At 31.1% G+C, this 26,332-nt stretch overlaps 2 protein-coding genes across 4 annotated transcripts in view; both read right to left on the bottom strand.

Annotated features, from left to right (window-relative positions):
• The window catches only part of LOC122268410 (uncharacterized), a 30,338-nt gene extending 29,695 nt beyond the window's left edge, over window positions 1–643 (bottom strand). Inside the window, exon 1 of the mRNA XM_087164343.1 lies at window positions 37–643. Coding sequence (XP_087020469.1) covers window positions 37–107 — 71 coding nt within the window. The 5' untranslated portion in view covers window positions 108–643. The remainder of the gene's footprint in view (window positions 1–36) is intronic.
• On the bottom strand, window positions 581–26,280 carry LOC122272072 (uncharacterized). 3 transcript variants are annotated; one of them, XM_087164340.1, is made up of 6 exons: window positions 15,958–16,168; window positions 14,596–14,706; window positions 11,350–13,295; window positions 9,928–10,081; window positions 5,885–6,184; window positions 581–2,030 (listed from the first exon to the last, which is right to left on the bottom strand). In XM_087164340.1, the coding sequence occupies exons 3-6, from the start codon at window positions 11,547–11,549 to the stop codon at window positions 684–686; spliced, it is 2,001 nt and encodes a 666-aa protein (XP_087020466.1). In that variant the 5' UTR covers window positions 11,550–13,295; window positions 14,596–14,706; window positions 15,958–16,168; the 3' UTR covers window positions 581–683. The 3 variants fall into 3 exon arrangements, with proteins under 3 accessions (XP_087020466.1, XP_087020467.1, XP_071041591.2); XM_087164341.1 differs by having other exon boundaries at window positions 13,027–13,295; window positions 15,958–16,167; XM_071185490.2 differs by lacking the exons at window positions 5,885–6,184; window positions 9,928–10,081; window positions 11,350–13,295; window positions 14,596–14,706; window positions 15,958–16,168 and adding exons at window positions 18,242–18,414; window positions 25,999–26,280.
• Between the last annotated feature and the right edge of the window lie 52 nt (window positions 26,281–26,332).

The raw sequence follows: 26,332 nt of genomic DNA, 5'->3' as shown, positions 1-26,332 counted from the left end.
TCATTATGTAAGACATTTAATTAAATTAAGACTTACTCGTACAAAGGTTTCACTGGAACTGTCTTTTTATCCGCAGCTTCTTGTTCCATCTCCCGTGTGAATAGCATTTCCTGAATCTTGTTGGAATCATTCTCATGGTTGTGAACTCTTACATCTGATAATATTCGATCATCTTTAGTTAAAGGCGTGCAGAACAATGCTGTTGTAAATGCCTGCAATTTTGCAAATGATTTGCGGTTGTCGTACGATGTGCTACGTTAATTTCAGTCCCCAAATTACGATGCTAATACCATTCCAATATTCACAAACATAAGTTATTATTAATCAGTAAATTATTATTTGTACCCATACAGAAGTCATAAATCTAAAAAAAAAAATCATCGAAGTTCGACGAAACATTATAAAGGTCACTGAAAGAAAAGTGGAAATTAAAACTATCCAAAAAAAATTTAGTTACTGAGTGGGACTGAAAGTTATCTCCTAAAAAATAGTATTTGGTAAAGTAGGCATTAGTTACGCCTTTTAGTTGCATATGTAGGTTCTAATAAGAATTCTAAAATTAGATAAACAAAGGGCGATATTTAGAGAACTACTTTTATAATTTCAAAAACTACACTATGATGAGTCTATGATGGATATACAATGAGAAAGTATGAAATTGGATAAATCTAATAACTATCATATCACAGTTCATCTTCTGATACAATTTCATCCTTAATCATTACTGGGGGCTGAAACAGGGATCCACAACTACTATTTGTTCTTGATACAAAGCAGTCCGATTCTTTTGTATCAGTGATTGACTGAGAATCAGTATCGATAGCAGGAATTCGTTGTGGTGATACAATCTCTTTCTTAATCAGTACTGGAGGTTGAAAAAATGCTCCGTCGCTACTATTTGTTTCTGATACTTGAGATAAACAGTCCGATTTCTTAGCATCAGGGACTGATTTAGAATCGGTATCAACAACAGGAAGTCGTTCTGGTGATACAATTTCTTTCTTAATCATTACTGGAGGTTGAAACAGGGCTCCACCGCTTGTTTCCGATACTTGAGAAAAGCAGTCCGATTGTTTTGCATCAGTGACTGACTGAGAATCAGTATCAACAGCTGGAAGTCGTTCTGATGATGCAATATTTTCACCAACCATTACTGGGCAAGGGACTGGAGTACTGGTCACATCGATTCCGGTACTAGGAGTGGGGATCACTGGGAGTTGAAATAGGGCTGCACCGCTACTAGGATTGGATATTACTGGGAGTTGAAATAGGGCTCCACCGCTATTTAATACTAATATCTGAGAAAAGCAGTTCGATTCTTTTGCATCAGTGACTAATTGAGAATTAGTATTCATGACAGGAAGTTGTCCTGGTGATATAATTCCTCCCTGAATCATAACTGGGGGTTGAAACAAGGATCCACTGGTACTATTTAAAACTAATACCTGAGGAAAACATCCTGGTACTTGTGCACTAGTGATTGATTGAGCACCAATATTAATAAGAGGAAGTCGTTCTGATGGTACAGTACCTTCCGTAATCATTACTGGGGGTTGGACCGATTTTTTTAAATCAGTGACTGATTGAGAATCAGTATCATTGACAGGAAGTCGTTCTGGTGGGACAATTTCTTTTTTAATTATTACTGGGGGTTGAAGCAGGATTCCACCGCTACTATTTAATACTGATACCTGAGAAATATTACCCGATTTTTTTGTATCAGTGACTGATTGGGAAGCGGTATCTTTGACAGGAACTCGTTCTGATGATACAATTTCGATTTCCTCCTCAATCATTACTGGGGGTTGAAACAGGGATCCACCGTTATTCTTTGTTTCCGATGCTTGAGAAGGTTTATTTGTCTCTTTTTCTGATCGTGAATCAGTACCAATGGTGGGAGAATGTTCGCTTTCAGATAAATTGTCATTTGCAGTAGATTGGTTAACGCAATTTAAGGTATCGGAAGATGTTGAAGGTTCATCCACATCCAAGTCTTCCTCACTGGTCTTACGTCTTTTTCTTGATCTTGTCTGAAAATAGACAAAGACGAGATTTTGAATTTAAAAAAAATTAATACAATGTAAAATTAACAGAATAACTTTTATACATAGATCCGAAATTAACAGAATAAATGATGCCGAAAAAAAGACATTAACTGAATAACGATGTATAGAAACCGAAATTAGCAAAATACAGTTGATTCACGGAATCGAAATTAACAGAATAAAAGTTCATACATAGAATCGAAACTAACAGAAAGTCGTTTATACATTGAATCAAAATTAACCGAATAATAATTGATACATAGAACCGATATTAACTTAAGAACATTTGATATATAGAACCGAAATAAACTGAATAATAATTGATACAAAGAACCGAAATTAACAGAATAAAATTTGATTTATAGAACGATATTAACAAAATAACAATTGATACATAGAACCTACATAATCAGAATAACAACTGATGCACGGAATCGAAATTAACAGAATAATAATTGATATATAGAACCGAAACTAACAGAATAACAATCGGTACAAATATACGACTGATAATTTTCTTAAATCTCAATGCATGGTGTTTTGTAAACTGCCTTTAATATATATTTTTAGAATCCCTCGAATGAAATTATTCTTACTTTTATAAAATCAAATTTGGAAGTCTTACATTAATATTTAAGGGAAGAAAAAAGAAAATATTTGAAGAAGATTTGGGAAAACTTTGAAAAAATTATTATTGAAGAGGACTGGATTAAGGCAAGACAAAACCTGTTTGATTGCCTTTGGAAACAGAAGCGAGTCGAAAGGAAAAAATTATACATTTAATATTGATATGGCAATTGAACAGATTTCGGTCTTTTCCTCAATAGTAACTCGTCAGATTTCCTCTCTCTAATCTGCGATCCTAATACTTTTCTAATTTTTTTTATTTGTTTTACTTTTCTAATTTAATTTTTGAAAGGATTCTAAAAATATATATGAAAAGCGGTGATTACGAGGAAAGTCTTGCATACATGGGTATAAAACAAAACTTCTTTACCCAATAACTGAATTAAATACATACATTTCACGTGTATTTTAATGTATGCATATCGCTCATAGGCTGTAATAGTGGCACAACTAAAAAAAACACGCGTTTTGGACTAAGAACAGGTGTAAATGTGAAAATACACACTCTTTTCAGCAGCAATACTAACACAACTCATAATTCAACTTGAAGGTAATCTTCGTTTAAGCAAACTAAAGCATTTCTTATGCATTTTCATTAGCAATGAAAACTTCAAATCCACTTATCTCAAAACATGATTTTTTGAATTGTGCCGCTATTTTACTCGTTTTAGTGTTATATTGCAATTATAGTGCAATTTTTCTAACCAGTATGAAAGGACTAGGCATTAAACTGAAATTTTAAATTTAACCAGCCCTATACAACTTTTTATTAGAACTTAATAAATATTTAAATTAAAGTTTCTTAAAATCGTTTTTATTCAAAATTAATTACAAATATTTTATTTAAATTTATTACAAGAATAAAATATTCAAGCATAAATTTTATTACCACTAATTATCTTCCCCCCAAAAAAGTGTATAAGTTAATAGCTATGATAGAGTATGTCTGAGAAATACTATTTACTAGTACTGAGAAATACGACTGCAATAGTCTTTGAGTTAAATTTAAAAAAAATAATAATAATAAAATGCGTTGATCATAGTATTAAAAATTATTGCTGTAAAAAAAGCATATAATTTTTTTGTACAAATTGCTTTTGAAATTGTTGCCATGGTTTGAAAATTCGTATTGCATAACCTAAACTTCCTAAACAACTAAAAACAAAAAGCATATTATACACATTGGCATTCGCAAAAGCTGATCTTAGAAAAACCCTGTTTTTAGAATGAGAGTAAAAGATTAGGTAAAAATTGGGAGTCATTATTTAACCTCTTAGTTCAGAATTTGTATTAAACAAATTCTTCATATTTTTTTTCTTATTATTTTGTATTAATTTAGGTCAAAATAACTGAAAAATATTATATGTAGCATTTCAATAATTTATGCTTATGAAATACAGATTGAAACACCAGCTACTTTTTCTGCTACCTAACATTAATTTTTCGAATTTACACCAAAATCAGCTTAAATCCCGGAAAAAACTTAACAGATGTTTCTGATAAGCGCCATTCCTTTCTCCACAATTTTCTCCAGCAGATCAGTTTCGATATTTTAAATCCAACCTTCCTCAATAGTAACATCAAAAAGATCAATAATGCAAAATGAAGATAACTTCATATTGCCCTATAGACGCGTCAATTCACTCAAAATCCTAGTAGAAATAACACGCCATCGATAAACATTTCACACCATGATATCAAAAAGATCAGTAATGCAACATGAAGATCAATAATGCAACATGAAGATAACTTCATATGACACTATAGACGCGTCAATTCACTCAAAATCCTACTAGAAATAACACGCCATCGATAAACATTTCACGCCATGACATCAGAAAGATCAGTAATGCAACATGAAGAAACTTCATATTGCACAATAGATGCGACAATTCACGCAAAATCTAGTGGAAATAATTATCTAGTGAATCGGGGAGAAAAAATTTAGCGACAGTACAACATTTGTTAGCTTTTCATTAACGGCATAATTTTTCGAGTAGCGTGATCCAGTTTCTGAAATAAAAATGAATTAATAATTCAACAGCCACATTGCAAGAAATCGTTAAATCGATAAAAAATATTAATTTATTAGCTCTTTTTATTAATGGCGTAATGATACAAATACTAAAAGTATTTTCCTTGAGCGTAACAAATATTGAAGAATTTTTGTTAACTGTAAAGTTCTCTTTCAATTTCTGAAAGAAAGAAAGTGATGAATTGCTAACATATATGCATTTATATATAATACATAAATATTTTTTTCGCACTATATCTTTTTTAAAACATGAAAGAAAATAAACAAATCTAAAAATTAATTAAAATATTTATTAAAATTCTATAATCGATTTTATCCTAGTATTTATTTTTCATAATAGTATTAAAGTTAATGATTTAATTTCAAGTTCCATCATAAAATTTATTTCAATTACATTCTAAGTAATATACTAGTTCAGTTTTATTAAAATATGTGTGTAATATTTAAATTCTAGTGTGGAATTGGAACTCACGCGAATAAATTTTAATAAAAACTTGAAAAAAAAAAACAAATAAATAAAAGAGCGTTGCTAAGAAGAGGACTTAAAGTATTAGATCTCAAACAAATATAGAAAGAAAAAAAAATACGAAACTTGCCTAAAATTTAATAGACACTTGCAAGCATACCACAGTCCATTTTGCAGGAAGCCTGCATTATCCAAATTAAAGAAATTGCAGCGATGAATAATTGTTTCTCTTAGATCTAAATAATTGCAAATAAGTGCACATTTGAAAAATTATTGTTTGTAAGTGAGCCGTGTTTGGGAGATTTTACTTTTAACGCAGAAAAATACACCTGTATCATAATCATAAATTATTAAAATGCTAATTATAATATTGCATATATTTTATTATAATTATAATTTTTCATATAAATTAATATAAAATAATGAAAAAAATATGAAAAATATGTTTAACAAAAATTTTGCGTCAAAGGGTCAGAAAAGGTTAATTTCCTCAATGATAAAAATTACATTTATTAAACTTGATTTTTCGGAATACATATTTTTTTTTTTCTTCCCAAACTATATAAGACTATTTTACAGAAAAATCAATAATTACGCTAAACTATATTTGACTATTTATCAGAAAATTTAAATATACTAAACTATACTGATTATTTATAAGAAAAAATTCTAAACGAAATTTTGTATTAAAAGAAAATTATAATCACTTACCTCAGTCAAATCTTGAGGTTTTTGAGGAGGATTCAAAATCCGCCATTGATTGTACCAATTCTGGACTGTTCTGTAAGAAGGATTAATTCGACTATTATCCATGTCTTCTTCTACAAATCCCTCCTTTAACATCAATACGCTTGCATGATGACTACGGGATTTCATTATACCCATACCATCGTTAAAATATCCAAAGAACTTTTCTTTGGAGTAATTTGGGGAGAGGAACTTAAGCGAGTATGCTGTATTCAGACTGTGATTATGCACATCGTTTATAATGATGACTGCCACCAAGCCTTTCTAAAATGAAAAATTATACATAAACTATTTGAAAAGAAACCTGCAAAAAAATTTACATTTGGACACAATTTAATTAGAATAGTTTTAAATTGCATTAATATAGGGGTGATTTCCATATCGTGATCTATGGCAGAATAATACCACGTCTTGCAAACTTACGGGCAGCAGCCTTAAAAAAAAAAATTTAAAAACTTTAAACGAATTTCAAAAAATAAAAAAAAATTACATAAAGTGTTCAACTCGAAAAGTAGCGACCCCCAGGCAAACATCTACGTTTTTAAAATTAAAAAAAATTGCAGTTTAAAATTAAAATCTATTTGGCACCTTGGCGATTGCAGTTGGCGCGACAGACCACGATACGAAAATAGATCAGTAAATAAATAAAAGGAACACTCTAAATATCTCTTGATCTAATGATTGGATCTTCACGTTCTCAATCTTAATGATTTGAGGGTATGACCACAAACATACTAATCAACTAGCGCAGACGATATTTTAAATAACGGAATCAGCCACAAAACGTACTTTCCCTGAATAAACATAACTCTTTTTTTGTGTGTGTGGATTTGGATTTATGACCTTCAAAATATGAGAATTAGCTGAAGTCTGGGAAATTTGGCCCTAATAGGTTACCAGGAGAAAGATCGTAGGACTCCTTAAAGTTAATTTTACCTTATTTCGAGAACGTTTTAAGCAAATCAAACAATTTTTGCAATTCAGGCTTGTTCAGAGAAATCCAACGGATTCGGATTTCTTCGGAGAAAATAGGTCGGAGGTTTTGAGTCTGATTTCGCGACTTAAAATATTGTCTGCATTAATTATTTAGCATATGTGGTCACCCCCTCGAACCATTATGACCGATTCCTAGAATGTGAAGATCCGTACATAAATTATACGAGGAGGTCCGTTTTTTGTGTGTTTTGTATGGCACTGTTTAATTTTTTAAAAAACTTGTCTTTAAGAAGACATTGTAGGAGAGGACGCCGGAGAAGATTTTTAGGGCAAGATGAAGTGTGACCCTTTGTGACAAAAAAGTCAAAAATTTAAGGGAAAAAAAAGCTTAACATCATTTCTGAATACCATAATTTATAAAAGAAATTTAAAAAAGGAACCTGAAACAAATATGTAACGATAATTTTCATATTGAATACTACAAAAAACTTAATAAAAACGCGTCCGAAAAAGTTATTTAATTATTTATTTATTTTTATAATCATTTTATACTTGACCTTCACTCCATAGTAGTCGAGCCAGCCTCAGGGGATGGGTGGAGTTCAGATTACGTGTCACGATTGTTATTTTTATCTGACAGGCGTTTCTCAATTTAGAACAATTAGTACCCTTTGCAGGGATTCCCTCATAAAATAGCAAAAAAAATTATTTCGTAGTAAAATGTATATAATGTAATATTTCTAAGCAAAATTTGTATTTATGAATAATAGATCTAAAGTACAAGCGTGTTTCTTGTTATATATTTCATAGATAAAACTGAAATGAACTAACACAAGTAATTCTAAAATTTGTTACAAATTCAATTTTCGAGAGTATGATCATTTTACTAGGTCAGTTTTTATTAATGATTTAATATATTAGAAGATTTAATTAATTATCTAACATATATAATTCTCTTACGTGGTTCCCAAATTTTGGCTGTATTTCTTTTCCGCCGGTGGCAACGTTTGCTTTGTTTTGTTTACGTTACTATTTCTCTTACACGGCGAATCGACCGATGATTGCCGCTAAAAATGTCACATGCCAAATCTAGCTGAGGTGGCTCAACATATAGCGCTTTTAAAAAAGGAAACTGAAATAACCAGAGAGCATCAGCTGCGGCAATCTCATACGATTAAGCTAGGCAGAAGTGAATAGTCTTTGTCGATAGATCTCCATATTAGTATTTTGTCGAAAGCGCTTTTTTTCACGAATATTACAAATTTATTTGACGATTTTTGATTTATATCACGAATTATACTATAGCACATTTCTAATAGGTTTAAAGAATTACATGTCATTTATTTGCATTCAAATTTATTTTAATGACTTAGTATTTACTAAAAAGATGTAATTTTTTTTTAAAAAAAAGGTTGAATGACTGTTTTGAATTCTTAGAATTTTGTGCATTTGCAATGTACCTAAGTTAGTAGCGAGCGAAGCAAACCATATAAGATTGCGTAGCAGTTTTCGGGGGTTGGCGAGCGCTAGCGAGCAGGGGGAGCAGCCCACTAGTTAAATATTTTTTTAAAACAAATTTAGAAATTTCTAATACATTTTATAATTCATGTTACTGACAGTGTTATTACGCTAGAAACAAAAATTATCCTGGGAGATCTCCCAACAAATTTATCTCCGCAGATGTGAGGCGAGGAGAAGTTGTAGGTAGGTATTTCGTTTACGTCGCACTACAGCTGTACCATGAGCTATTGGCGACGGTCTGGGAAACATAGAAATGTATATACCAGATCCGGATCATCTTCGGGAAACATGTCCAAGAATGATCCGAAGACATGCGATTACAATTTTGATTCTCTGCAGTGGGGACAGCTCCTTCGCTTTGGTAGTCCGACGACCTGCAAGCGAAGTCGAGCTCTTTACGGTAGGACAGTTTAACGATGACCGATACCGATCACCCTCGGTCCCTTAGTAGGCTGATCAAAGTAGTCACCCACTCACAGCCAGTGATGCTTGCTTCGCTGTTCGAATGGAAACCGTGTCTTAACGATCAGTTCACTCACGATCACATTACGATCAGTCTTTACGATCAATCAGGGCGGAAGGAAGGATGTAAGATAATTTTTAATCAACAGTTATCAAATCATCTTAAGTTCAATCAAAGATTTATTTTTACTCAAATTTCCTAGTTTATCACGGCATCTGTAATTTTTCGCTCCATTTACCGAAAAAAAAATTTTTTTTCAAAATTTTCTTACTCTTAAAAAATTAACTTTTAGCTTATGAGTTATTTATTAATAAAACTTGAGCATCGAATTGCTCTTAACAATTTAAAATATTTCCATGCCGAATTATAGTTTTCCTCTATAACAATTACTAAACAGCTACAAGTAAACAAAACATCATAATTGCAGTTCAAACATTAGTTCATTTCGCAATTGATTCATTTTTTAATCTAATAAGTAAATTAGCAAAGTTAATTTTCAATTAGATATTATTACGAGCAGATTACACTAAAAAAAAATTATAATAAAGGTAAATACTTTATTTACGTAGCACTAGAGCTGCACAATGGGCTATTGGCGACTGTTTGGGACGCATCCCTGAGGATGATCCGAAGACATGCCATCACAATTTTGATCCCCTGCAGAAAGGATGGCTCCAATGCTTTGGTAGACTGACGACCTACGTGCAAAGTCGAGCACTTTACGGCAGAAGAGTTTAACGAAAACCGATACCACGCACTCTCGGTCCCTACGCAAGCTGATCAAATCGGTCACCCACCTTCTTACTGACCGCAGGTAGTGATACTTGTCTTCGTTGTTCTAATGGGAACCGTGTCTTTAAGTTAGTCCACTGCGGGACTTTTAATAAAGATTATCACGTGAAAGTTAGTACTAAGTTCATTAAAGTTTCAGTACCTCAACAAAAAAAGTATCAGAACGTCGTACCGGCGCGTTCTGTCTCCACTACATTCTTACGTAATTCCTAAGATATGTAGACATTTTCTTACTTTTTGAATACCCCGTATATCTGTGGATATTATTAATTTTATTTACGAGAATTTTACTTACTACTACGAAAGGATCTGTTTTCTTCGTTGTTTTCGTGACCAACTTCACTCTAGTAGAAATTGTTGCTAGACAATTGGAGTTTTTCGAGATACTTCTTTTATTTTCTTCCTCTGGCACTTTCATAAATGCACTGTGGTGGCAAACAAAAGATTTCCTAAAATTTAACAAATAATTAACTTTACAATGGAGCAAAAATATATTACAAATTTAAAGATTTCTTTTGTTTAGTTATTATTCCAATACTCAGATTAAAGTTTAAAAACAGTAGCTTAAATTTTATGGGAATTAATTAAAAAAAACTTTTAAAAAAAGCTAGTTTGATTTCTTTGATATGAAACAAATCAAAGAAATAATTTTAAAGAAAAAAATAATTTTTGGAAATACATAGATATATAACTAACAAAAAGAAAAATTTAAAATAAGAGATAACAAATGGTAAAAAATTATCTATACAAAGATTTTTTAATTTGATTTCATAGCATAAGAGGGAGCCACGAGTAAAATACTAAATGTAATAAAAGCAACATCAGAGAAATAAAATAGTAATTTAATTCAAGATATGCGTCAGTTACTTTTAAATAAAGTATTTAGAGCCACAATGATTCAGGGGATTGAGCGTAGCCTTCCAATGACGTGAACCGGGTTCGAATCCCAGCGAAAGCTGGTCGAAACGAATTCGCATCCGGCTTGCACCGACCACAATGCTGACATGAAATATCCTCAGAGGTAGACGGATCATAGGTTAGAGTTCCCTTGCAGTCAGGCTAACCGTGGGAGGTTCTCGTGGCCATCCTCACCATGTAACGCAAATGCGGGTTAATTACATCAAAAAGTCCTCCATGAAGGCAAGATATCTCCCGATACTTGATCCAGGAGTTCCCTGGTCTTCTGGATTGGGTTCAAATTACAAGGCTACGAGTTGAACATTAGTAGTCGTAAACCCAAAACTTGGGTCACCTGTTTAACGATGGTTATAATATAAAAAATAAAGTATTAAGACCATTTGAAAAGCGGTATAAGTTCGAGGCTTTTAAAGGTTAGAATTAATAAAAAAATAATGGCAAAGGTTAAACAATTAGGGTTTAGTTTTTAACACTATTATTTGATAAAACATTAAAAAAAAACAATAATAATTATTAAAACCGTAAAATAAATAATAAAATAATTAATTAAACGAATTTTTTGCTTCAGAATAACTTATTCTATTTTTGAAAATAACGACTGTTCAACTTCTTTGTGTTATTTCTTTTATGAACAAAAGAATGAATAAAAATGTGATTTCAAAATCAATAAATTGGAGTGATTATTAGCTTCAAAAGAATTCATGCACTCAGTAATTTTAAAATTAAAAATAAATAAAACGTTTCCGATAGTGATTACAACACAAATTTTATTTAAAAAATAATTTAAATGGATACTCACCAGCAAACAAATCTTTCTCCATGTGGTTTTGAATTTCTGGAATTCCATTGTGTATTTGTTCTTTCCCCAAATTCTTTCACCCACTTGTTGCAATCTTCCATATTTCGAACATTGCTTCGGACGGTGATAGTGTTGGAAGAAATTCTTTCGATTTCATTTTTGAAAGAAGCGGGTAGTTTTTCAGGGGAGAAAGCAGACATTTCAGACTAAAATAAATAGCCTTTTTTTTTTTTTTTTTTTTTTTTGTATCTCGGTCTACGCTAAATATGCCAAGTTCAATGCGTCACAGTTACGTAAGATCCAATCAGCACGGAACACGCTCAGAATCACATTCACTTCGTGTAGGGGTAAAGAATGTTTTCATACTTTCTCCTCTAAGAGCCGGAGATCGTTTCGGAAGAGGGAGGAGCTACGCGAAGGTCAAAGGAAGTTCACTTTCCTGTAAACTACCTTTACATCTACAGTATCCCCAAGAGATTTTGAGCTCGCTGATTGGATTTCTCGGCATTGCCTTCTGTTACGTATTTTTGTATTCCTGCCCCAATATCATTTCTCCGTAGTTTGTTTACAGAATAGGAATCAATCATAAATCAGTTCCAGTATATTGCTCTTACAAATTTTAAAGCAAATGCTAAAGTTTTGTATAAAAAATAAAATAGCGTCAACAATGGTCTTTTAAGAATAACACATTTATTTAAATCTATTTTGCTTTAAATTGTATTCTTATATTTTCTTAATTTGTTTAAAATATTTTTTTTTACGTTTCTTTATAATATTTTTTAATATTAAAGTTATGAATTTCAGGTAAAAGCAAGGTAAACAACCATCTTTTGGTAAAACATAAAATCAGCACAACATTAATTATTAAATATTAATTAAAGTTTTATTAGCTAGCTTTTATATAATAATTATAAGAATTGATTAATATTCAAATTGAATAGTATTATGAATTAATTCCGTTTAACTCCACTTCGTTACTCAATCTATCAAATAGATGTAGATATTTTCAATCTCGCCTTCCTTACTAGTAATTCGCTAGATTTCAAACGAGTTTTTATTTAATTTAATTTTTTTTAGTTAAAAAACCAATTTATAATCTCTAATATGTATAATTTTATCTCTTAATTTTTCTCTAATTTCTATATCTCTAATTTTTTCCCCTTAGCAACTGCTAATTGTATTTTGAATTAAATATGATTTCACCTTCTACGCCGAATGTCTGTTTATCGGGTAATTGCGATGTAGATAAGTCACTGACATATTTTACCCTTCATTTATATTTTTAAACTCTGTATCCAAAAAGGGTAAATATTAGTCGTTTTTAAAATAATTATTTAAGCGAGGAACAAACAAAAGCACTACTGACATCTAAGGAATCACTAGTGAGGGAGGCAGAATAAAAATGTCAAGACAAAATTGATAATCAGATGAAAATTAGAGGTGTGCCTGATAATATCGTTTAACTCCACTTTGTTACTCAGTCAATCAAATAGATGTAGATATTTTCAATCTCGCCTTCCTTACTAGTAATTCGTTAGATTTCAAACAAGTTTTTATTTTTTTTCTAGTTAAAAAAAAAACTAATTCATGATCCCTATTATATATACTTTTGTAATTTTTGTTGTCCCTTTAGCAACAGCTAATTGCATTTTGAGTTAAATATGGAGATTCACCTACAATTATTTCAGCCTCTGAGCTGAATGTCTGTAGATCGGCTAATTCGGGGGCAGACAAGTTGCTGAAATATTTCATCTTGGTCTTTATTTTCTCGGACATTTTTAATATTTGTGCATGGCGCAGCGGTTGCAGTTAGCAGTTTCCGTTTCGAAGAAGAAAAAGAACATTCATCAAAGTGGAGAGAACAGATTCTGTATCTCTTATAAAGGGCATTTGGAGAAAGTGACCTTAGTTTGTTGTGTCCAACAGCTGCAATCCATTGTCGGCACCTGCAGATATAATATACTAAGTATAACAAAGGGTAGAATTATTATCAAGGTATAGGAAGCATACCAAACAATGACATTAAAAAAAAAAATCAAGTTTAAGTCAAATTAATCTCAAAATATATATATCTAAGCTCAAAATATAGAGAAAACATGGAAAAAAATTACAGAATAATAAAAAGAGAAGAAAATTATTAAATTAAAAAATAAAATAACATAATAAAAATAAAAAATTTCAATAAAAATCCAGGAAAAAGAGATATAATCTCTTCATCACCTCACACGATTATATCCGCGAAAAGGAGTGCTTTCTAATATTGTATCAATGTAGCCAAGAGGGGCATGTAATAGGAATCGGATTCGTTGATTAAACTACTGCATATCCTAAGCATTGCGAATAAAGAATATTTTCATTTGTATTTCAGCTTTAGACACGATTAATAACACAGGGAAACAAATTTTTTGTTGCATTTATATAAATGCTTGATCTAGCTTAATGCGGGTGTGGGGATTTCAAATTTGAAATTAGTTTTACTCCTAAAGCTACAGATTTTTTTAAAATAAATTTTCACTTTTTTTTATTTATTAAAAAAGTATAAGTTTAAAAACGTTATAAATAACATGAGAGGTTGCCCGTAAATGTAGCGACAAACTTCTGTATGAGTTAAGGCACGTTATCATGATTAAAATTGCCGAAGAACCTATGTCAGGAAATAGCGTCATACCCAGTTTGGGCAACTTCCCGGTTATGATTTGTTCAGAACCACACGAAGAAACAATTCATTAAAAAAAAGAGCCCCTAGCGGCGTATGGCGATACTTACGGGCATGAGTTTTTATGCTGTTTTAATCCTGATGAACTCCTTTGGATGTTGGTCGCCACATTTACCCTTCCCCTGTTATTTAAAACGTTTCTAAACTTATACATTTTGACGAAATATCGACTAAAAAATGTCATTTAAAAAAAAAAAAAAAAAAAAAAAACTATAGCTTATAGAGAAAAACCGATTGCAGATTTGAAATTAACGAAACGTAAGTATCAAAAATCTGTTTAAAAAAATAAATCTCTTTCAGTAAAAAACAAAACAGAAAAATTATTTCCGAGAGTAATTTTTTTTTTTTATTTTATCAATTATAAAGCTATAAAGTAAAATAAAAAAATCTAAATCAGACAATTATAATGGCACAAATGAAAAACCTACATAAGGTACAAAATGATAAAAATAAAATCAGAAGACCGTTGTGGTACATATACAAATAAATCGAACATTTTAGCAGATGGGAAGTATAATTTAAATATTCACCTTTCAGGGTCTTTGGGAAACCTGTAAAAGTTTCTCTTATCAAGCATTGTATGATTGGTAATTCCACACATTATACACTTCATCCAGGAGTTCTTGGTATGTTTTTTTCTGCTGCAATTTACCACACAAAAAAAGAGAAAATAAAATTTTATTTAAAACATATTATAAATATAAATTAATATTCATCCAATCAATAGTATAAACATCAAATTTTAATGTCAATTTCTTGCATTCCATGCCTTTTTATAAAGGGTAAATTTGAACATTAGGTCATCAAGGAGGAAAGTTGCAGGTTGGAAATGTCAACTTTGAAACTTTAACCGCTTATTATTTGACATTGGTTTAATATTTTATCATCTTTTCCCCCTTTCGATTGAAAAATTACAAAACTCATCAGCTTAGAAAAATCATCGCAAGCGCTAAAAATAGTAAAAAAAATAATTTTATTAATAAGGGACGGAGCTAAAATTCGCACTATTGTGAATGTACGTGGAATTAAGGCATCGCAAGCAACGCGAAACATTAGTAGCCCATTTCGTTCTAGTGTTGGCTGAACTATGATGAATCACTAAAACACTCTTCAAAGCTCACTATTCAACAAAGAAAGTGAGTTTTTGGTGCTCCAGCACAGTAGTGATTCATATGATTTTATTAAACCTGATTCATCGGTCAAAATAGAAATTGCAACTAATTAGACGAAACAATATAAAAAGTTTTCAAAAAATTGCTTAGATTAATAGCAGGTCGTCTGCTGTCTTAATGCATGGAATTGCCAAGCCACACATGGCTCAAATAACTTTAGCTAAATTACAGGAATTGAAACTTCTTCAGCATCCTTCGCAATCACTAGACCTAGCCCCCCAATGACCGCTGATCTTTCTGCAGTAGGACAACTTTTTAATTAGAAAAAAATTTATGCTGTAAAATTAGCCTTCCAGGAATTCGTTGACTCGCGCCCGTGAGCATTTAATCCTACTCGCTCAGCTTACATGGCAAAAGTATAAAGAAAATATGGAAGCATACTTTGATGAAAACAATGGTTCCTTATATCTGCAAACTATCAACCAACTTTAACTCTCTACAACTTTCATATTTGTCAATATAATATAATGACGCATTTTCCTTTTTTTTTAGTGTACATTAAACGCGTTACGCATGACTTAACTAATTAGAACATAGTTTTTCTTACATAAATCACTGGATTTAGCAAGAAAAAAAATCTGTCTAATATAAAAGTATGATAGATAATAAAAATAAGTCCACTTTCATTAGACTTTCTTCATTAATAAAAATGCAATATAACTGACATAATTAATGAAAATGCCATTCAACGAATTAGAAATAAAAAATATTCCAACTTACCTTGGCACAAACTTGAGACTAAAATCATTCAAAGACATCTTTATTTCGTCCTTAGAACAAGCAAGAAACTAAGAACACGGCTGCGAATTTTTCTACCATGTCAAACAAAAAGTTCCTATGGGTTGTTTTTCTAGTAGACGCTTTCACGCTGAATATTCCGCGTTATAGGTATGGAAGTTAAACCAGTCTTTATCTAAACGGACCATACGATAGCTTACGTCACTAAACCTGTTTTCCATGCAGATTCACCATGCTAGACTATTAAGAAGTATAAGGAAGCTTCTATAAAATTACAATGGACATCATTAGGAGGGGGGGAATTAGGTATATGTCCCCTCAATAATTTGAAATCACAAGTAATTTCCCCCACTGAAAAAGAAAAATAGTAATCATGAACCATCAGCGATTGCAATATAGCTAAGTTAAGAAAGCAATAGAACACGCTAAGAAATAAAATATAATGGTAATTATTATATGAAAGTATTTCGAATAATAATTACTATTATTTTTTTTCTCAATGTTTAATTTCCTAGTGGATTGCTTGCGTGGATTGTTTGTACACTCCAGCGAATAACATAAGTATCAAGTGCTGCTGCTAAAAATAAAAAATTAAATTTGAAAGTATAGTGTGTTTATAAAGTCCCGGACCCATTTTGATGTTTAATAACTCTTAAATAATAAAGATAGATTGAAATTAATAACATAAATGGTTAGATAGACTCAAAAAGTTTCATGACCCTTGTCAATGAACTTCCACGTGGTTCGTCGCACGGAGAATATCAAGTCGATTGTCAACTTCACGCCAGGTATCGGCAAGCATGTCGGCATCCACAGAGGCTATTGCGGTTGTAATTCTGACTTTTAGGTCATCAATGTTCGACACGATCCTCCTGTAAACATTGTTCTTTATAAATCCCCCCCAAAAAAATCCAGCGCCGTTTTATCAGGTGATATGGGTGGCCCAGGAATCGGACCTCCTCACCCAATCCATCTTCCTGGAAAATGGTCATTCAAAGAACTACGAACGATGATACCTCAATGAGGTGATGCACCATCTTGTTGCAAAAAGACATGTGGCTGAAGCTCTTCTAGTTGTGGAAATACGAAGTTTTCCAATATGTCTAAGTATACGACTGACGAGACCGTCTTTTCTGTAAAAAAGAAGTTCTTTGAATGACCATAAAGATGAGATTTTTTCACGCTCTTCATTTCTGTCACGCTCAAAATAATCTCGGATCACTGGTGCTTCAAAATGTCACGTCCGAGTATTACTTGGGGTAGTTTTTTCTTTCTATATCTGGAATTTCCCGAATATCTGGAGAAGTTTATTTCGGCTTCATCTCTTTGTCAAACCAGAATCTCGGGAAAGGATAATTTTGGTGCAATTTAAAACAATAGATGGCAGCACTTTACTGAAGATTTCAAAGGGTAGAGGTTCATGTTCCAAGAGCACGTCATTTTTTGTTGCAAAATGACATCCCGTTCATTAAAACGTCATATAGAATTTTTTTTTTTTTGAAAATAATTTTTAAATTTTTTTTTTTAATTTATAAAAATAATGCTCCACTAGAAGTGAACTTTACCACTGCCATACTGAGTGGCAGCAGCTTCAAACGAATATGCAGTGGCAACAAAACCTTAACATTTTTATGGATGTAAAGTATATTTTATTTTGTACTAAACATTTGATTTTTGCAATAGAAAAAATCGACCATTTATGTACCCAAATCATCAAAATTACTTGACAGTTAAAATGTTAACCGTTTCTTCCTTTAACAGCAATACCAAACAGTATCCTTCACAGGAGTCGCCATGGTAATTAAATTGTCAATCACCATCCATTAACTTTCACTTTGAATTGTTTGTATATTATATTTATTTAAATATTTGGCTTGGTTCATAAGGTTGAGAGGCCTAAAATTGGCATGAAAAGAAAATTTTGGGGCTAAATACGATATAATCAGACATACAAAACTCCTTCTTTTATTACTAGAGGCAGTTTCTTTTAGATGAGGCACAAACTTCTTAAAATAGTGATTTCCGGGTTATTTCTTAAACGGCCCTGATCAAGATATCAATGTAGCTTTTAATGCTCAATATCTATACAGAGACATTCTTAAAAATAAATATTACTCCACAGTTTTTACAGTTTATAAGTTTCATTCGAAAAATAAATAGGTTCAATTTTAATTTGTCAGTTTTCATGGATTAACCGCTATCATGTTTCGTCTAATTCTCATAAAATTTTCGGAAATTTATCTTGCTATCATAAAAGTATACTAACCTTAATTTGCTGTCCAGGAAATATTGTGGGAATGCTCCCCTTTACAAGCCTTTTTAGATGAGGATGTCGCTTCATGACGTATGAGGATGAAGTTCTGAAACAGTTCTTTTCGAAATGTAAGCTGCACACCATAGAGCAATCGCTTGGTAACCACAATTTATTCGTTTTAGGATCTAAAAGAAATGACAAGAAAGCGATTGTAAACAATTAAGTTAACAAAAAAACAATTTCCTTGAAAAGTAAACTACAAGCCATAGAGCAATCGCTTGGTAACCATAATTTATTCGTTTTAGGATATAAAAGAAACGACAAGAAAGAGACTGAAGTTAGCAAAAAAACAATTTCCTTGAAATGTAAACTGCAAACCATGGAGCAATCGCTTAGTAACCATAATTTATTTGTTTTAGGATCTAAAAGAAACGAAAGAAAGAGATTGGAAACTATCAAATTAGCAACCAAAATATATATATATATATATATAAAATTACCTTGATTCGTAAACTGCAAATCATAGAGCAATCACTTGGTAACCATAATTTATTTGTTTTAAGATCTAAAAGAAACGAAAAGAAAGAAAGAGATTGGAAACGATTAAGTTAATAAAAAAACAATTTCCTTGAAATGTAAACTGCGAGCCATAGAGCAATCGCTTGCTAACCATAATTTATTTGTTTTAGGATCTAAAAGAAACGACAAAGAAAGAGATTGAAGTTAGCAAAAAAACAATTTCTTTGAAATGTAAACTGCAAACCATAGAGCAATCGCTTGGTAACCACAGTTGATTTGTTTCAGGATCTAAAAGAAACGACAAGAAAGAGATTGGAAACTATCAAATTAGCAACCAAACAAATATATATATATATAACATTTTCTTGATTCGATTCGTAAACTGCAAACCACAGAGCAATTGCTTGGTAACCATAATTTATTTGTTTTAGGATCTAAAAGAAACGACAAAAAAAGAGATTGAAGTTAGCAAAAAAACAATTTCTTTGAAATGTAAACTGCAAACCATAGAGCAATCGCTTGGTAACCACAGTTGATTTGTTTCAGGATCTAAAAGAAACGACAAGAAAGAGATTGGAAACTATCAAATTAGCAACCAAACAAATATATAACATTTTCTTGATTCGATTCGTAAACTGCAAACCACAGAGCAATTGCTTGGTAACCATAATTTATTTGTTTTAGGATCTAAAAGAAACGACAAAGAAAGAGATTGAAGTTAGCAAAAAAACAATTTCTTTGAAATGTAAACTACAAACCATAGAGCAATCGCTTGGTAACCACAGTTGATTTGTTTCAGGATCTAAAAGAAACGACAAGAAAGAGATTGGAAACTATCAAATTAGCAACCAAACAAATATATATGTATAACATTTTCTTGATTCGATTCGTAAACTGCAAAGCACAGAGCAATTGCTTGGTAACCATAATTTATTTGTTTTAGGATCTAAAAGAAACGACAAAGAAAGAGATTGAAGTTAGCAAAAAAACAATTTCTTTGAAATGTAAACTGCAAACCATAGAGCAATCGCTTGGTAACCACAGTTGATTTGTTTCAGGATCTAAAAGAAACGACAAGAAAGAGATTGGAAACTATCAAATTAGCAACCAAACAAATATATATATATAACATTTTCTTGATTCGATTCGTAAACTGCAAACCACAGAGCAATTGCTTGGTAACCATAATTTATTTGTTTTAGGATCTAAAAGAAACGACAAAGAAAGAGATTGAAGTTAGCAAAAAAACAATTTCTTTGAAATGTAAACTGCAAACCATAGAGCAATCGCTTGGTAACCACAGTTGACTTGTTTCAGGATCTAAAAGAAACGACAAGAAAGAGATTGGAAACTATCAAATTAGCAACCAAACAAATATATATATATAACATTTTCTTGATTCGATTCGTAAACTGCAAACCACAGAGCAATTGCTTGGTAACCATAATTTATTTGTTTTAGGATCTAAAAGAAACGACCAAGAAAGAGATTGAAGTTAGCAAAAAAACAATTTCTTTGAAATGTAAACTGCAAACCATAGAGCAATCGCTTGGTAACCACAGTTGATTTGTTTCAGGATCTAAAAGAAACGACAAGAAAGAGATTGGAAACTATCAAATTAGCAACCAAACAAATATATATATATAACATTTTCTTGATTCGATTCGTAAACTGCAAACCACAGAGCAATTGCTTGGTAACCATAATTTATTTGTTTTAGGATCTAAAAGAAACGACAAAGAAAGAGATTGAAGTTAGCAAAAAAACAATTTCTTTGAAATGTAAACTGCAAACCATAGAGCAATCGCTTGGTAACCACAGTTGATTTGTTTCAGGATCTAAAAGAAACGACAAGAAAGAGATTGGAAACTATCAAATTAGCAACCAAACAAATATATATATATAAAATTTTCTTGATTCAATTCGTAAACTGCAAACCACAGAGCAATTGCTTGGTAACCATAATTTATTTGTTTTAGGATCTAAAAGAAACGACAAAGAAAGAGATTGAAGTTAGCAAAAAAACAATTTCTTTGAAATGTAAACTGCAAACCATAGAGCAATCGCTTAGTAACCACAGTTGATTTGTTTCAGGATCTAAAAGAAACGACAAGAAAGAGATTGGAAACTATCAAATTAGCAACCAAACAAATATATATATATAACATTTTCTTGATTCGATTCGTAAACTGCAAACCACAGAGCAATTGCTTGGTAACCATAATTTATTTGTTTTAGGATCTAAAAGAAACGACCAAGAAAGAGATTGAAGTTAGCAAAAAAACAATTTCTTTGAAATGTAAACTGCAAACCATAGAGCAATCGCTTGGTAACCACAGTTGATTTGTTTCAGGATCTAAAATAAACGACAAGAAAGAGATTGGAAACTATCAAATTAGCAACCAAACAAATATATATATATAACATTTTCTTGATTCGATTCGTAAACTGCAAACCACAGAGCAATTGCTTGGTAACCATAATTTATTTGTTTTAGGATCTAAAAGAAACGACAAAGAAAGAGATTGAAGTTAGCAAAAAAACAATTTCTTTGAAATGTAAACTGCAAACCATAGAGCAATCGCTTGGTAACCACAGTTGATTTGTTTCAGGATCTAAAAGAAACGACAAGAAAGAGATTGGAAACTATCAAATTAGCAACCAAACAAATATATATATATAAAATTTTCTTGATTCAATTCGTAAACTGCAAACCACAGAGCAATTGCTTGGTAACCATAATTTATTTGTTTTAGGATCTAAAAGAAACGACAAAGAAAGAGATTGAAGTTAGCAAAAAAACAATTTCTTTGAAATGTAAACTGCAAACCATAGAGCAATCGCTTAGTAACCACAGTTGATTTGTTTCAGGATCTAAAAGAAACGACAAGAAAGAGATTGGAAACTATCAAATTAGCAACCAAACAAATATATATATATAACATTTTCTTGATTCGATTCGTAAACTGCAAACCACAGAGCAATTGCTTGGTAACCATAATTTATTTGTTTTAGGATCTAAAAGAAACGACAAAGAAAGAGATTGAAGTTAGCAAAAAAACAATTTCTTTGAAATGTAAACTGCAAACCATAGAGCAATCGCTTGGTAACCACAGTTGATTTGTTTCAGGATCTAAAAGAAACGACAAGAAAGAGATTGGAAACTATCAAATTAGCAACCAAACAAATATATATATATAACATTTTCTTGATTCAATTCGTAAACTGCAAACCACAGAGCAATTGCTTGGTAACCATAATTTATTTGTTTTAGGATCTAAAAGAAACGACAAAGAAAGAGATTGAAGTTAGCAAAAAAACAATTTCTTTGAAATGTAAACTGCAAACCATAGAGCAATCGCTTGGTAACCACAGTTGATTTGTTTCAGGATCTAAAAGAAACGACAAGAAAGAGATTGGAAACTATCAAATTAGCAACCAAACAAATATATATATATAACATTTTCTTGATTCAATTCGTAAACTGCAAACCACAGAGCAATTGCTTGGTAACCATAATTTATTTGTTTTAGGATCTAAAAGAAACGACAAAGAAAGAGATTGAAGTTAGCAAAAAAACAATTTCTTTGAAATGTAAACTGCAAACCATAGAGCAATCGCTTGGTAACCACAGTTGATTTGTTTCAGGATCTAAAAGAAACGACAAGAAAGAGATTGGAAACTATCAAATTAGCAACCAAACAAATATATATATATAACATTTTCTTGATTCAATTCGTAAACTGCAAACCACAGAGCAATTGCTTGGTAACCATAATTTATTTGTTTTAGGATCTAAAAGAAACGACAAAGAAAGAGATTGAAGTTAGCAAAAAAACATTTTCTTTGAAATGTAAACTGCAAACCATAGAGCAATCGCTTGGTAACCACAGTTGATTTGTTTCAGGATCTAAAAGAAACGACAAGAAAGAGATTGGAAACTATCAAATTAGCAACCAAACAAATATATATATATAACATTTTCTTGATTCGATTCGTAAACTGCAAACCACAGAGCAATTGCTTGGTAACCATAATTTATTTGTTTTAGGATCTAAAAGAAACGACAAAGAAAGAGATTGAAGTTAGCAAAAAAACAATTTCTTTGAAATGTAAACTGCAAACCATAGAGCAATCGCTTGGTAACCACAGTTGATTTGTTTCAGGATCTAAAAGAAACGACAAGAAAGAGATTGGAAACTATCAAATTAGCAACCAAACAAATATATATATATAACATTTTCTTGATTCAATTCGTAAACTGCAAACCACAGAGCAATTGCTTGGTAACCATAATTTATTTGTTTTAGGATCTAAAAGAAACGACAAAGAAAGAGATTGAAGTTAGCAAAAAAACAATTTCTTTGAAATGTAAACTGCAAACCATAGAGCAATCGCTTGGTAACCACAGTTGATTTGTTTCAGGATCTAAAAGAAACGACAAGAAAGAGATTGGAAACTATCAAATTAGCAACCAAACAAATATATATATATAACATTTTCTTGATTCAATTCGTAAGCTGCAAACCACAGAGCAATTGCTTGGTAACCATAATTTATTTGTTTTAGGATCTAAAAGAAACGACAAAGAAAGAGATTGAAGTTAGCAAAAAAACAATTTCTTTGAAATGTAAACTGCAAACCATAGAGCAATCGCTTGGTAACCACAGTTGATTTGTTTCAGGATCTAAAAGAAACGACAAGAAAGAGATTGGAAACTATCAAATTAGCAACCAAACAAATATATATATATAACATTTTCTTGATTCGATTCGTAAACTGCAAACCACAGAGCAATTGCTTGGTAACCATAATTTATTTGTTTTAGGATCTAAAAGAAACGACAAAGAAAGAGATTGAAGTTAGCAAAAAAACAATTTCTTTGAAATGTAAACTGCAAACCATAGAGCAATCGCTTGGTAACCACAGTTGATTTGTTTCAGGATCTAAAAGAAACGACAAGAAAGAGATTGGAAACTATCAAATTAGCAACCAAACAAATATATATATATAACATTTTCTTGATTCAATTCGTAAACTGCAAACCACAGAGCAATTGCTTGGTAACCATAATTTATTTGTTTTAGGATCTAAAAGAAACGACAAAGAAAGAGATTGAAGTTAGCAAAAAAACAATTTCTTTGAAATGTAAACTGCAAACCATAGAGCAATCGCTTGGTAACCACAGTTGATTTGTTTCAGGATCTAAAAGAAACGACAAGAAAGAGATTGGAAACTATCAAATTAGCAACCAAACAAATATATATATATAACATTTTCTTGATTCAATTCGTAAACTGCAAACCACAGAGCAATTGCTTGGTAACCATAATTTATTTGTTTTAGGATCTAAAAGAAACGACAAAGAAAGAGATTGAAGTTAGCAAAAAAACAATTTCTTTGAAATGTAAACTGCAAACCATAGAGCAATCGCTTGGTAACCACAGTTGATTTGTTTCAGGATCTAAAAGAAACGACAAGAAAGAGATTGGAAACTATCAAATTAGCAACCAAACAAATATATATATATAACATTTTCTTGATTCGATTCGTAAACTGCAAACCACAGAGCAATTGCTTGGTAACCATAATTTATTTGTTTTAGGATCTAAAAGAAACGACAAAGAGAGAGATTGGAAATTATTAAGTTAGCAATAAAACAATTTCGTTTTTTCTTTTTTTCTCCCTCTGTCTTTTAGTGTGAAAGTTTTTTCTTCACAAGAAATGTACATAAATTAATCCCCATTCATCAATCATTTTTAATCATATAAACTCGCTCAAAACATATAATTATTAAAACACTACAGTGCGTCTAATAATTTGGTTTAATTATTATAATATACTAACATAATACCTGTTATATTAAATATTCTATATTTAGATAATATATCGTCTAATTTAACCAATTGATACACGATTGTAAACAAGTGGAAACCGGTTTCAGTCGCATAAAAACAATAAAGCTGTAATAGTATCACTTGATAATTAATATTTTTCTTAAAATCTTGTAGCGTGTTTAATAATTTGGCCAGGGACTGTATATGGCAAAAAGAGTGAATGAAATTCTACTTTTGGGTTTATTGTGAAGTTAAAATGCGCGTATATGCTATTTTATGAAAATATTTACTCTTAACCAGCGGAATGTCATATGCTTAGAACAGAGATTAAAAAATTTTAAGAAAAGAATTGAAGAATAATGTTTTCGTCAAAAGCTGTTCAGTATTTTTTAGTTTTAAGTAAATATTTGCGATATTTTTTGTATTCACGTTATAGCAATCTCATGTTATAACTCCCATTTTTATTGAATCTTTTTATATCTGTATTAAAACAACGAAATTTTACCGGAAAACGGGCGAATAGTTGCAATGAGAAACTGATTTTTAAATATTGGACTTTTCTAGAATTCGATTACTCAGGAGGATTTGGCCAATTTCGGTAGGTTAGAAGTCCTCTTGCCATCCGGCTAACTGAGGGAGGTTTTCGTGGTTTTTTTCTCAATGTATCGCAAAAGTGGGTTAGTTTTATCAAACACTCCTCCACGAACACAAATTTTAATACTAGATCCAGGAGTTCCCTTGTCTTCTGGATTGGGTTTTTTTCTAGCAAAATAAAATCAATGAAAGCTACAATCTGCATCTACGAAAAGAAGTTTAGTATTATACATTTGTCTGTTTTTTTAAATTTTTAATAAATATCTTTGTTTTTTCATAAGTTTAAAAAAAAAAAATTCGATAAAACTCAAATAGGTGTTTATTAGTTTAAATTATAATAAAATCAAATTTTAAAAATCGAAAAACAGAGAAATGTGTAGTTTGAATTAATTACTCTAAACCACAAATTGCATATTTTTATTGTTTGACAAGTTGTAAAAATGATCAATATCTAATAAAATTTAATTTCAATTTCATTCTCATTTCATCAAATTTCTCAAAAGTCTGGAAAATAGTGTAAAAGCAAAAAGAAAAAAATCCAGTATAGAACGCAAATAAAGAATTTAACCCGAAATCCACGATGGCGCGAGTAGACGAATTTTAAAATGAAAGTTATAAACTAGAAAACCAAAACATTAACAATTTTAAAAGTTCCGCGCAAATCGTTGCTATTTAAAAATTAACAAACTAAAAAAATATTAATTGTTCGTGGAAATTCGTACTGTGACAAACTTGAAACCCTAATTATCAGTAATTGAGTAATAATAATGTTTTTAAATAAAAAAAATTAATTTATGTTTTTTAAAAAATGGAACTTACCTTTTTTTGCTATTGCGTTAATCCATTTTATTCTAACATCAGTATCACAAGGAAATTCATGATACGAAACATCATGGCCCTTTTTTCTGCGATCATCTTTTTTACAAAATGGCACGCAACAATGTGGCACCATGATTAAAATCTGCTTGATTAGTTGAAAACACCAGTTTTTAAAATTGAAACAATTTCACTAAAAAATGCAAATTAATTCTATTCCTAACGAGTTTTATTTCTAACAACTTGATACATATATCTTTTACCAACACGTGTGTCATCGGAACTTTCGAATAAAATCTGTTTTGTTTTCGATGTTTCATATAAGATGGCGCCACAA

The sequence above is a fragment of the Parasteatoda tepidariorum genome, chromosome 5 (genome assembly GCF_982258835.1).
Source record: "Parasteatoda tepidariorum strain Cologne lab strain chromosome 5, Ptep-v5.0, whole genome shotgun sequence".
In the NCBI taxonomy this organism is placed as follows: Eukaryota; Metazoa; Arthropoda; class Arachnida; order Araneae; family Theridiidae; genus Parasteatoda; species Parasteatoda tepidariorum.
This window is presented reverse-complemented; position numbering and strand designations above follow the sequence as displayed.

Excerpts from the sequence above, each read along its gene's own strand:
- LOC122272072 (XM_087164340.1), bottom strand. The coding sequence starts at position 11,549 with ATGTCTGCTTTCTCCCCTGAAAAACTACCCGCTTCTTTCAAAAATGAA. Across the intron at positions 10,082-11,349 it reads GGAGAAAGATTTGTTTGCTG|GAAATCTTTTGTTTGCCACC; the intron begins GTGAGTATCCAT and ends GTTAAATTTTAG. Across the intron at positions 6,185-9,927 it reads AAACAGATCCTTTCGTAGTA|AAAGGCTTGGTGGCAGTCAT; the intron begins GTAAGTAAAATT and ends TTTTCATTTTAG.